At 39.0% G+C, this 14,141-nt stretch overlaps 1 protein-coding gene across 1 annotated transcript in view; it reads left to right on the top strand.

The window, feature by feature from the left end:
- The window catches only part of LOC133459475 (zinc finger protein 609-like), a 110,248-nt gene that overhangs the window by 33,650 nt on the left and 62,457 nt on the right, over nt 1-14,141 (top strand). Inside the window, exon 2 of the mRNA XM_061739443.1 lies at nt 6,429-7,312. Within this exon, the coding sequence (XP_061595427.1) occupies nt 6,557-7,312 (756 nt within the window). The 5' untranslated portion in view covers nt 6,429-6,556. The remainder of the gene's footprint in view (nt 1-6,428; nt 7,313-14,141) is intronic.

Raw genomic sequence — 14,141 nt, 5'->3', positions numbered from 1 at the left:
GTGTGGATGCAGTAATGGTACAAAAGAGATGATTCACTTTTTTCACTTGAGCCTGTTTTTCTGTACACCTTATGGCAGGGCTGTGTAAAGGCTTTGTCTTTTTGTCGCATAGCAACACTTTATCTTGGACATTAAGTGCTAATTAGCCGGAAAGAAAATTGCACATTTTACACTTCTGTGTGCCATTGCGTTAAGTCCTACTGCTGCCAGTGGAAGATGTGCAGAAAGCTTATTCAGTGAAGAATCAGTCTTAATCTGAGCCTAAATGTAACATAATCATCGAGTTTTTAGGAGTATTAGTTGTTTGACGCATTAGTTTGCTGAAAAGCTAAAAGTGTGTGGGTATTGTTAACGAAACTGTCTCTGTAATGCATGCTTATCTAGGCCATTCATTTGAGCTCATCTTTGCTGGGAACTCTAAATTCTTGTTGTTGACGTATTAACTGATAAAGATACTGGCTGACTCCCAGACTTCTGATTCCCATCACCTGGATTGGCTAGATGCATTTCTATTTTGGTAATCAGCTCAAGCACACAATCCAATTACACGGAGGTTACTGTGGAGCCCTCCGGATGGGGAGCTTGTCTTTGAATAACCTGCGGGGAAAAAGATGTTCTTTGCATGTTTTTTTTTCCTCGTCTCTGCTTCTGCTGTTGCCATTTTCTTTTTCATGTGGGTTCAACTCATATTTTTGCATGATTGCCCAACCAGTACTGGATTGTTCTTTTTTTTTTTTTTTTTTTTTTTTTTTTTCTCGATATGTAAAGGGAAAATTGAGGGAAGATGGTGATGATATTGGGTCAAAGATAGAAATTTTTCGGGATAAAAAATCTTACCTACGATAAAATGAAAAAACGAGGCCATCACAAAAATGTCCATCTTCATGTCTGAACGTGTTGAATTAAAGCTTTCATAAAGCTTTAAATGTGGATTGAACTGATTTCTTTTTTCTTTTCTAATCGCTTGTTTTCTTTACATAATTTGTATATTGTTAAGTTATTTAAAATGTTTTAAATAGAAGTTACTGACCCAAACAGTATGTCATATAGCCACAGATTTTCAGTTTAAAAGAATATGATATTGTCAGAAGATAAACAAGCTCTTTCAGTGCTTTTGCCCTTTGGTTTATTGTTTCAGCAATTTGTGGGTTGTTGGCCCAGCCCCAGCGCTCCTGGATATCCTTCACTATTCAACCAGTCTGTGCCTGTTTAATGCACAATGCAGCAGCTATGCTGCATGTGTGTAGTTGAGATTGTAGATATGTCACAATCTCTCCAGCTTTTGTAAACCAGACTTCGCCTTCTTCTGTGATAAACACTTTAACTTCGGAGCCTCCCGGTCTTGAATAAGATTCTGAGCTCTAGGTAGGAGTAGAGGGGAGGCATTGATCATTAAGAATAGATCTGAACTGCAATAGAGAAGAAAACAGAAAGTGCACCATGTTGTAAGTGTTTGATTGTAACAACACCAGGGACTCCAAACATGAAAGGGTCTGACTCAATGGTATAGTTTCCAAATATACACCTAACAACTGAACTGTGATATTCTGAATGAATGTTTTTGGTATTAAAACATCTTGCAGTGAGTTTTCTGAAATTGGTATTTATTGTGCAAGTCGTATCTACAAATAGTTCTGGCCAAGATACTTGGACATTTTCCTGTGTTCTCATATGCCTTCAGTTATTTTTCTGCTTTTGCAAGTTGAAACAAAAAAAAAAAAAATCTATTTAGAAATGCTCCGATCCACTTTTTTCAGTTCTCATCTGATTCTAATGTAAACCTGCTGATGACTGAAGCTTATTCTGATATCAGAGCTTTTTTTTTTTTAAATATAATTTTTCTGATTGTTTTTTATGTGTATTGCTTAATGAAGATTTGGTGAACAATTTAAGAGTAAAACGTATACACTAGTTTGTAAAATTTAAATAAAAAATATTATTCAGAGTTAGCAGTAACATTTGTAGGGTTTCAACACTTCAAATCAGTTAAAAACTACAATATTTTGTCTGAACATGGGTAAATTAAACGGCAGACCTAACTCAATGCTTCAAATGAAAGTGAAAGAACTGTAAAGAGAAAATCAACATTATTAGTGTTAAATAATAATGAGGCAGTGCCTTTTTCAACCATTATGATGTCTGATATCCAGTATCAGCTCGTTATTATTTTTGATGCCTCTTTTGCACCGCTTCTAGATCTGCAGCCCTGTCATATTTAAACAGGCTAAAATTGAAAACGAAAAAGACTCTAGTATGTCGTAGCAACTGCATTATGGTATGCCTAATTTAACTGTACTCCATGTGAATCGAGCAGAAATGTCTATCCCCCTGTATTTCTGCTCTCTCAAGGCAAAGTCACCCTTACGGTGCATCACAAACAGCAGAGCGAAACTGGATCTGTGAAAAAAGGACAAGTATTCTAGGATCTGCACAGCCTGCATGCCTTTCGCTCAATGGGGGCCACTCACTTGGACATTTCCTCTGTGGAGCCTTTTCAAAAGAGGCTTGTGCTGCAGTTCTTACGAAGGGCAGTACAGTGGGTCAACTGCCAATAGAGTTACAACCTCTCTTTTGTGGAGGTGTTGGACAAATTAGACCTCACAACTGTTTACCCAGTCATACAGAGACAGCTGCGCCTCTCCGACCTCCAAAACCTGTCGCTGACTGTTGTTCCTTTAGGGAGCCATCTGTGAGGAGTAAGCAGCTACAGTGATCGAATGATTGTTCAACAGTTTTATCTCCATCACTGCGGGGGTGATGCAGAACACTGAATTAGCACTTTGCAATCTGGGATCCAGCTGCAATTTTGGACTGATAGCTGAGTAGTTGTAGCTGAAAATGATGGATTTTTCTTTCTGTCCAGAAAACAGTACAACTGGGTGTTGTACTGTATGTCATAACCGAAAATCTCTGTAGCAGAAATTTCTATGAGGTTATTAATTAAAGAGAGAGAAGCTGCCAACAGTAACAGAGCCAGAAATATGCCAATGCAGTATCTTTTGAAAATGTCACAGGTTTATGGAAAAGTATCAGGATTTAGTTTGATAAGCCAGTCAGAACAATCCATTTATGGTATGGTAATTTTTGAAATATTTCACATTCTTGATATCAGAGTAGCAGAGCTGAAACAGCTGGCTGAGCACTATTTTCATCATATTTACCCTTTACCTGCGAAACAGCTGATGGAGGAGAAACCCTCCACTTGAAAAGGAAAATATGGTTTGATTGGTAAGCAAAGGTCAGATCAGGCCCCACCTGCCAATCTGCATTCAAAATATGCATTGCATTTTCAAAATTGTGACATGTGGGGAGTTTTTAATAATTTAAATACATTTTCAGAGCATTGGAACTGTTGTAATAAGTACTATAGTTTTGTCTATGGGTTGTATTTAAAAACAAGCAAAAACAAAACGCGTCTGCAATGTTCCAGGAAAGAATAATCTTGTAGATCTAATAAGAGGCAATGCAGAAATATCCGTTTTGTAAGCATGCTGACCCATTTGTCAGTCTTGTCGATATCTCCAGAAAAAAAGAATTGTAAGATTGATCAATTAAATTGCACAGAACATACCAAATGCATCATCAAAACTATTAATCCAACATTAGAATGTAAATAAATAGTTTGCTGAATGGCTCTTTTCACAGCTACACTCTGGTTCTGTCCCCCCCCCCCTTTTTTTTTTCTTTTAAGACAGGCATTTTCAGTTCAAAGAAAATCATTTGAAATTCATGGCTCGTTGTAGACTTATTGATCTCATCACCCTCCTGCATCTTCAGAGTCTTTCATACTCTGACTACTTATCCCGCATGTTGTTAGTGCACAGCAAGAACAGAACAATAGATGTTTTTTACAATTTTTTGAAAGTGTAAGGGCTGATAGAAATGCACCAGTTTGGCTGGTAATTGGAGTCATTTTGTGGCTGCCATCTTTGATTGGTGATCAGCGAAGTATTCAAATCCAGTTTTTATTTCTAATTAAATCATTTATTATTATTATTATTATTATTATTATTATTATTATTATTACTATTACTACTACTACTACTACTACTGCTACTACTACTACTACTACTTTGAAGTTTCAGTAAAGGCTTTAAGTACATTGGTCGTCAATCACGATGATGCCATCACCTAGATGGACATCTTCCATGTGGAGGTGTTTCCTCTGACTGCAGGTCAACCAAAGATGGACATTTCTGCACCATGCAAAGTAAATATAACCTGTCAAGGAACAACCACCAAAAGATTCAGAACCATAAACTTAATCCAAACATATAAAGGCATTTGTCTGAAGCTCACAAAGGCCAAGAGCTTAGAAATGAAGTTAGTAGAACACACTACCAGCAGCCTCTGTTGTTTTTCCCTGGTGTGTTATGTTACTGTATGGAGTTTAATTTTTGTTCGTAGAAAAAGAAAAATCTGAATTGGCCACAATCAAAGTTGTCGGATCAGACTTTTAAGAAATGGAAAGAGCCATCTGCCAAGGAAATGGTGATTGGTGCATCTTTTACTTTGTGGAACAAAAGTAGTTCTCTGTTATCCAGTTTTCAAAGCCTGCTTCTTTACATCTTCTGTGGGGGTAAACTACTACAAGATTTCAAGGGTTCAAGCTTCAATACGGGGGCAGTTGAATTAAAATTTTACCAAAAGTACTGTTACATAGGGATCGGTATCGATTCAGATGTCAAGAATCGATTATCAGGATTTGATCGGATAGTGTTATTAAAATTTCTTTTTTTTAGCTGTTGCCTGAATTATGACTGTAGTTTGCAACATATGACTACTAGTATTATATTGAGATTCAACAGCAAATATTGGCAACTAATGAGGGCTCGCAGTATGCTGATATAATTACTTTCAGAAACATTGTGTGGGGCAGAATTACCAAATGGATCCAGGGCAGTTTTCTGTGTTTTTCTGTTTTTGATTTTTGAGAATTTGGATTTTAGCATTTAATGCAAATTTAAGAACAACACTTACAGAGTGAAAAACATAAACCTTACAACACAGAGGCTGACGATCATGTACTTTAATGGCGACGTCTGTAATAGGTGGAATCGTAATTTTATATTACAGTACGACGCACTCTCCTTGTGTGGAGCGGGAACGAGGTCCGTTTACAACGCAGCTGGTTGTCTGGGTGAACGGACGGGAACGCAGGCTCAAACGGCAAGTCCCGGGGAAGCTGCTCTGCCCTGTACCTGGAAGTAAACCGGTTTCTGTTGTAGCTTCTGAGCTGCTTTCTCAGGCGGCCACTTCGACATGTTTGTTTTGTTCACGAGGGCAGCGGGGGCAGAGAAGCGCACAGTTTAAAAACCAGCGTTTAACGCTGCAGCTACTCCTCGACGCCATGTTCATTGTTTGATTGTTTCAAACCACGCCTACGTGTGTGAATTAAATGACGTGACTACTGGGATTAAAGTTCACCGGGCGAAAATGTAATGAAGAAAAAAAATCGATCTTTAGACTTACGAATCGATTTTTAGGAATTTTTAGGAATTAATGACAATCGATTTTAGAATAGGAAAATCGTTTGTTTTTTTCAACACAGGCCTACTGTTACATATATCATTATTTAAGTGAAATCTAAGAAAATTTTAGTTTTTTTTCCTTTTTTCTCAGAGACCTGTACAGTTTGATCCTATTGAGAAGAGCTTTTAGTTCTGTTAATGCAACTCTAGGCAGCAAGTCATTGCTATATTTTTACAGTAATTTACAAATATTTAGATAAAACAAAAAGGCTCTTTAGTCTTTTAAACCCATGTTAAAGTTCTGCGTTAAAGACCAGAATAAACATTACTCTTTTACCCTTCATTTTGATGTATGGTACATCTAAAATCGCACACGGCTGCCCATCTGTATGAGCACTGATTCACTAAAACCTAAAACATGTCCTTTTGTGTGGTTTTGTGTAAGCAATTGCAACAACCTGGTTTTCTCCTCCAACATAACATTTGGTTCATGTTTTCGAGCCCTTCTGTTGATGCAAGATTACTATTGTGCTCTTGAGTTGAAAGGGCATGGCTCCATAAACCATGCAGGGCTTTGTGAGTCTGGTTTCTTCTTATTTATCAGCAGTGACACTATCAGCACTGCCTTGTGAAAAGAGAGCCAGTCATTCAGAACAGTGGGGCCACCTTGGCTGTCAAAGGAGGATTTAAGCTACATTTCCCATGGTTGCCATGACGACTGTGGGAAGTGATTATGAAGAGGGTTTCGGAGCAGTGTTGTCACACCAGTGGGTATTACCGTAGTGGTTTGCACAGAGATCATCAGAGAATTACTGGCTCACGATCAAACCTTTTTATTTCTTCTTGTGATGTCTAAAATAAAAAGCTGTGTTGTGTTCTGTGATTGCAGAAATATAGAGCTATGATTCTCTGTCTGAAGTATTGAATTAATGATTTTTTTTTTCTCTTTCTTTCTAGGGCAAAATGTGGTTAAATGGGACTGGAACGAGTAGACCGTGAAGATTCTCTAACCCTAGCCCTTGAGTCCCAACCGTCTGAGAGGGTGTCGGACCTCACTGAGGCAATCCTGGGCCGTTGGCACTAAAATGTCCCTAAGTGGTGGCACTGCAGGCGGGAAAGGTGTGGACTCTAATGCGGTGGACACTTACGACAGCGGGGATGAGTGGGATATCGGTGTTGGAAATCTAATCATTGACCTTGACGCTGACTTAGAGAAGGACAAACTTGAGATGTCTGGCACCAAGGACGGCATGGCGGCACCACCCAGTGCAGTGGCAGCATTGCCTGACAACATACGGTTTGTTAGTCCAGTGTCTGGCTCTCAAGGCAAAGAGAGCAAATCCAAATACAAGCGCAGTAAGAATTCGAAGGACAATAGTAGCAAAGCTTCAGCTGGAGATGTGGGTAAAAAAGAAACTACGGGACGGACTCAAGGGGAGCCAACAGGCACAGCAGCGAGTGCAGTCGCTGCTGGCAACAATTCCACCTCTGGGAAGAACATGGAAAAAGGGGGCAAAGCCCCCAGAGGTGTTCTCAGTGGTAAAAAAGACAAAGAAGGGGCTAGTGGGAAAAGTAAGAAAGACAAAACAGATGGCGCCCCGGTTGTGGCAATTGGTGTCACGGAGAAGGATGTGTCTCAAGCCCAAGTCGCTTTGGGGAATAGCCGTAATGCAGCCTTTGAGAACACACAATCAACAGACTTGGCAGATGCCAATCAAATGGGGAATATTGCACTTGAATCTGTTGGGATAGTACCCGCGTTGACCACAAAATCTGAACCAGAAGAGGTGGAAAATGGTAACGGTGAATGCAAGACATTGAAGAAGGTCAAAAATGAAAAGGTATGTATCTCTTTTTACTCTTTTGATATTAGATGGGTTTTTTTTTTTCCGTTAATGTTGTTTTTAAACAGCCTAAATAGGGACCATCATTGTGTTTTGTAAAAGCAAATCCTTTTATTTGTTGAGAACATATAAATCAGATGGATTTTGTAACGAACCTGATATTCTGATTATCTTCAAATAACCTTACCTGTTCAGAGGTGCTATTTTGCCCAAACTAGGAATTCATAGTATCAACATTTCTACCCTGAATACTTGATTTGAAGAACAAGAATATTGAAATGCTTGCAAGTAACAAGAACACTCACCTCACTCAGAAGTGTCTTTTTCCACACCCCTGAGAAATCTATCTTTGAAACAGTGCTGGCTTTCATCGATTTTAATTTAATACTGTCTGACCCAGTGCTTTAGACTTCTCGAGTTTGTGCTTGTGACAGCCTGTTGCTTATAGCGTTCATGGAGATGCACCGCGTTCCCTAAAGCAATCTGACATGTGATGCATAAAAAAAAAGACCTATTTCTGTTTTATTACGATACAAGGAATAAGGACACCCTTGACAATTTAATGCTAAGAGCAGCTACGGAAATGGCCCAAACAGTGGTGGGGATATTTTTCCTTCTTGACAGTAGAGATTTGAATCATTTCATTTTCAGAATGGACTGATGGTTTTGTATTTTAAGCGTTTTTTTTCATGCCATGTTAAGAATTGAAACTATTCATTGTTTGCGGTCATTTATGAATGTTTTATTTTGTACATTAACCAGCCAAGAATCGAACAGATACTGTCATCCTTGTACTGCACTGAGCAGGATGCCTCTGAACTGAAGCAAATGTCAAATCGTGTTCCACTTCTTTTCCTCGAACAATTTCAACAGTGACACAGTCATACAAGAGTAGTATAAAGATCTGTGTAGCTATTCACCCACACTTATCTTGTTCACTCACATCTGATCTATCATTGTGTCTATTGTGTGCCTCATAGCAGCCTTTTTATGCTCTTGCGGTATGAAAGACAGCAGTGCAGGGAGGTGCTAAGGACTGTTTTTGTCTGTCATCGTGTTCCATTCTTAATCCCACAAGCCCCAGCAATGCCTGGTGGAGCAGCGTGTGGGGGAGGGAGCTGGTGCACAGCACGCCTTCCTCGTTTTTCCTGCTGCTCTGAAAGTGGCGTGGGGGATGGGCGGCAAGGAAGCCTGTTTGATTCCTTAAAGCAAGGACACCCAGTCACGAACACAAGCTGTAGAGCCTCCTTGGTCTGACTATCAAAGGAATTTCACCAAAGTCCTTGTAATCATAATGTATTTACAATGAAAAGGGGAAAAACCAGTTGACAGGCAGCAATGAATAAGGGAGAAAGGTCACGACTGCTTCCACACTGCTAGCTGGTGAAATGTATCCCTGAAAGCATGGTGCTGTGGGGGCTGGGTTTCTGTTTGAATGCTGCATTCATCAATTTTGATTTAAAATCCAGCTTTTAGATCAGTAAAGAAGAAAATGTATCAAGAAGCATTTATCTCTTGTAGCGAGTTTATCATGCTCACTTTAACCTTGACACACTGGAATGTGTCACTGAGAGAGATCAGGTGCAGCATTTATATAGATACATTTAAACACGGTGCTGAAAGCACTTGGACTGATTTTTGTCATGCGCAATGTAAACCTTTGAATATCTGTAGCTATGGGATATTTAATGCTGAGGTTTTTCACACCACAGCACATTTTTTGTTCTAAGAGCTTCTGTTAGTTATTAGCAAACCAATCCATCCACTTACTATGCCCTGATTTAAAGACTGCAGCGCCTTTTGTCTTTCTTAAAATAACCTCTTATCGTGCACTGAGTCAGGACTCACTGAAACATAATGTCACGTCAGATGTTTCTGAATTTTTAATGTTTGGTGAGAGACAATAGTTTTATTTTTAGTAATACTAATCTACATTTTTAGGACATTTAAAATTTTGTGAAGTTCTGATCTACTGATTTTAAATCTCTGAAACATCTAAAACTATAGTTGACAACATACAAGAGATATTTGTTTCTTTCTCTTTTTTGTGTAATTGAACATTTAGCTGTGTTACCAGTAAAACTGACCGTAAACAAGTTTTAGATTATTGTCCAACGTCCCAGTAGCTTCTCTCCAGCACTGGAGATCCAATAATGGTGTTTCAAGCATCCAGTAAGAGCTACTGGTGTACATAAAAACACACTGAAAACCAAATATTTCCAGACTTTAATAGAATTAACCTTGACCTTTTTAAATAAGCAACTATTAGCAGGATCAAATCTTTGAAGCATTTGTGTAAGCTTTGTTGAATAAAGCAACAAAAGATCAATGTATGTAACTTAAAGTTGGTAATTCACCAACAGAATTTTTGGTAGGAATGAAAATGAACTTATCTCCATTTTCTTAAAGGCAGTTTTGCTGTTACGACCAATATTTTAAACCAAAATATCAGAATCAGAACTTTGTCACTGTACTGACATACTGTACAATGAAATTTACCTCCACTCTGTACTAAAATAAGATAATATGTAGATGGATATCTACCTGTAAAATAAAAAAAAGTGCAGACAGCAGCAGTAAAGTGTTCCAAAACAAGCAGCTAAATTGGGAAAAAAAAGCCCACTATATTGCACAATATAGCACATAAAGGTAGTGTGTGTGGGAGGAAGGAGTGCTCTTCAGGGAGGGTTTATCATTACAACAGGATACAATATGTCTAAACAGTCAGTCTAACGTATATCTTAACAGCATGTCTGTTAACTTGGTAAAGCACATTTAACACATTTTTTGGTACAATGGTTGATTTTTGTCAGTTAAAACTTGTTGATGTACATTGCTTGCGTGGGCAGTTTACAACATGGCATGTTTTTAGATTTTTCTAACTGTTTACATTAGAGGTAAAACATCACAAATCATACAGCTAATGTTGTTTTTCACTCTGCCGTGATTGCACATTAGTCACGTGAGCATTTCATTCACTGTCCGCTGGCTAATTTTGATTATTTCATTCTGCAGAAATTGCAGTGGTGTAATATCCATAGCTATTAACTTTGTCCTTAAAGCTCCCTAAAGGACTGGTTCTCAGATGCTGAATAAATCATTTCTACTTCCTTTGTACAAGTGCTAACCAACTCTGAGCGTGTCTCACTCTCCCACCTCTCATTATACAAATCTTGAGGAGTGAGGCATTCGTCAGCTTTCTCGACATGCCTCTGGCCTTGATAAATGGAGCAGCTCTGATGGAAAATTACATCGGCCGTGTTCCTTTCAAAAGGAGGAGAGAAAGGAAAGGCTGCACTTGAATGAAAGAGCACTGCCGCCACTCTGCTGCTGATGTCCAGCTTGGGGAGTGTAGAGCTCATGAGGGCTAGCTTGAGTTCTTTCTATTTGCCTGTGCCTGACTGCCTGCTATTGTGTTACAGCTCATTCCTTTTAACTTTAGAGGAATGCCAGAGATTTTAGAGCCTCTGGAATAGAAGAGAGACTGACTTGTATTGAGAACGGGTGCAAACTGCAACAAGCTCTCTTCAAAGCAAGTCTGTTAGCTGTTTGTGCTCTAGTAAAGGTAACCTTTCATTGTGAAGCAGTGTTGATACCTTATATCTAAACAATTAAACTTGAATAATTAACGCATCTGACATTAGTGAAAATGTGAAAAAAAAAAAAAAAGGTAATTGAAGAGCTTGTATAAACACTCAAATACTGCTTCGTTGGCAGTTAGATGTGCACCCTTTGCAGGTTCCTCAAGTTTTCTCTGTAGAGTTTGGCAGTGTGACGTCAATCAGGGAGACTTTCATTTTCAGTTTATTGTTCAAGTTCACCGTTGTCATCACACATGGACTTGACTTACCTCTATGGTATGTGTAAGCAATGGGATTATGGACTTGTTAGGTTGTAGGTTAGCGACCATAAAACATACGTTTTCTTGTGTGAAAGCGGGATCAAGTGTCAGATGTAACAAAGGAAGATGATACTTTCAGATGTCAGTACCTAGACGGGCACACGTCCCCTTTTACATCATTTTTTAATTGTTGACTTTGTACTTGAGACATTTTCTTGCAGGTGAATTTTAAGTCGTCGTGTTAGCATTGAAATGAACTCGAGTTGAAGGACCATTAATCCTACTTAAGCCGTACAGGCACTTGAGGCACACAGAAGATATTCAACACAAAGTGAGCATTTTTTTCTCTTTATTTTTTGGCATTTTATAAGGATTGATCTTTATGACAATCTTATTTTTTTCAGTCCCTCTGTTAATTTCCAGAGGAGATGGATTGAGCTGAGTATTGTTTGGTATTTTATCACATAATTCACGCTCATTTGTTTCATAATCTACATCACATTTTACAACGTTGCCATCTTTTGTGCTGCTTATTGAACAAAGGACCAGTAGTCAGTCATCGACGTGTATAAGATCAAATTAGCCTCTGCTAAATTTGAAGGGCTCTCATACCATCATATAAATGCTACACACTGTCACATTTACTGAAGATACAAAAAAAAAGACAGCTGAAGGAACTAACAAAGCTCGAAGGTGGTCTATTGGAATGCCTTTAAAATGCTACGGTCCAGCTCATAACTCGGTAACCTCACTAGTATGGTTAACCGTAGTCTTGTAAGATGTGTTAAGTCTGAAACAAAGCAGTGTTGAGCGTGTTGTGACCGGATGATGCACTAACAATAGAAATGGTAACCACAACGAAATCTAGGAACTGCTGGCTGCTTGTGCTGAGGATGAAATTTTTCAGCAGATTAGTCACACTGTATGGGGTGATGGCATCCATAAGAAAATTGTTTTTAAATGCCCCACGATGGAGGCGAGGTGATTAATACACTGAAATAACAGCGGCTAGAAATCTCAGGACATTAGAAATAATCATTGGCAGAGTCGCAGAGGGCGAGCAAGTTCCTGATGGAGCTACAGGACTCTTATATGGAGCCGGGGATGTAAGAGACGGGGGACAAGGTTAGCCAGTCGACTGCTAAAAGAAGACGAGGTTGCAGGTTCTGCACAAATAAGTCTAAATGTTGGCTTGCGTTATTTTTTTTTTTCTATTTAAAGGCTGGCTGAATGTTCACATTTTCTCTCTCCTGCTGTGCTGCAAACAGGCAAATAAACAGCGTTTGAGTCTGAGAGCTGTAATTGATTCAGTGTGTGTGTGTGTGTGTGTGTGTGTGTGTGTGTGTGTGTGTGTGTGTGTGTTTACATTAAGAAGGGAAGCGCCAGTGTAGCTTGTAAAAGCTGGGATGGAACTGAAATGCTTTGCTGCACAGAGTTCTGCAGCTGTACATTTCAGTGTTGCATTGTAAGAAGAGGAAACAAAAGTGAATGGATCACTACACGATGACCATGCAGGAAATTGAACAGCTCTTCTTTCAAAACATTTTAAACTCTAGTAAATTGTGTGACAGGCAGGCCAAATGTGAACAGCAGCTTCTGTTGGTTCATTATGATTCTTAATGACAGTGGAGCATTCTGAAAGTGCCTTTTCTCCTTTAGTTGGCCAGCAGTATATCTTAATTTACTTAACTTAATTCCACACCAAGAATGCCCTCCAGAACCTGAAAACTTAATTCCTATAAATCGTACGAACTGCTTCTTTTTATGGCTGACTTGAATTTTAGACGTATCCAGGGAGTCGTTGCATCTCAAGTCCGTGCAGTGCTTAACGGTATGACTGAAGTCATAAAAACTTGAAAATGATAAATTACATGTTCAGTGTAGTGAAAAGTGAACAAGTCAAATTGCTTTTAATCAGATCCTGCTTGAAGTCATTCATCTGAAACATTTTTTTCCACACAGCACGCTCATGTGATCAATGTTTGAAACTGCTGAACAGTTGATGGTATGCAGTCTACTGCTAAATTACCTCGCCTGGTTTATCGCTGCTGTGATTTCTGCGTTGTTGATATTTGAGGCATTCACCCTCGGGGAATCCTTCACTACCACAGGAAGAAAATATGTGACACTAATCATTTTCCACATCTGCCATTAGCTGCTGGTTTCACAATGACATAAATTGCTCTGAGCTTGTAGGCAAAACAAAACACCATGCAAAGAACAAAAATCAAAGATGCTCATTATGGAAACGTAGGATATTGAATCGTTTTACTAAAACCGCTGCTGCAGTTGTCGTTGATACAATTGTAAGCTTTACTCAAAGTTGCATTTGTGTGTGTGTATGTGTGTGTGCGCGCATTTCTAAAAAATGTGTGTCCCGGTAATGCTTTTTTTGGCAGCGGAATGTGACACATAGCACGCATACCACACGTCTTCAGCCTTCCCCACGCCCTTTCCCTCACAGACATGCTGGTGCAAATCAAGAAAACCTTAGAATCAGTCTAAATCAAAATGGCATGTGAACCATGATGAAAGGGCAACTACAGAAAACCACATAGTTTGAAAAGGCACAAATCTATGCGTGTTATACAACTGCTTGTCTTACATATAATAACATTGCGTCAAAGAATTTATCCCTAAAATGTTTATCTAATCCTATCAGTATACCTTTTTTGTATTTTGTTTTTCCTGGGTAGTTGCTTTTCCATAGAAGGATGGAGGCTTATCAGATAAATTCATGTTTTTATTTTTTGGTTAGCTTCGGGGAAAGCCAGTGTTCTCACTGGCTGCTGTGAACGTCACCTGCAATAATACTCCAGCTGTTTTTGACTTTGTTTTATACACACTAGCTTCCATCAAGTGCACCTCTTTTCCACGTATCAATAAATAGTTCACTTTCACGCTCTGTTCGTTTGGTCATGAGGACACGGGTGCCACAGAAGCACTCCACTAAGTCTGGGGGGAAAAAAACAACCAACCAAAAAC

This window comes from Cololabis saira, chromosome 2, assembly GCF_033807715.1.
Source record: "Cololabis saira isolate AMF1-May2022 chromosome 2, fColSai1.1, whole genome shotgun sequence".
Taxonomy (NCBI): Eukaryota; Metazoa; Chordata; class Actinopteri; order Beloniformes; family Belonidae; genus Cololabis; species Cololabis saira.
Note: the sequence above shows the minus strand (reverse complement) of the source record. Positions and strands in the feature narration are given on the sequence as shown.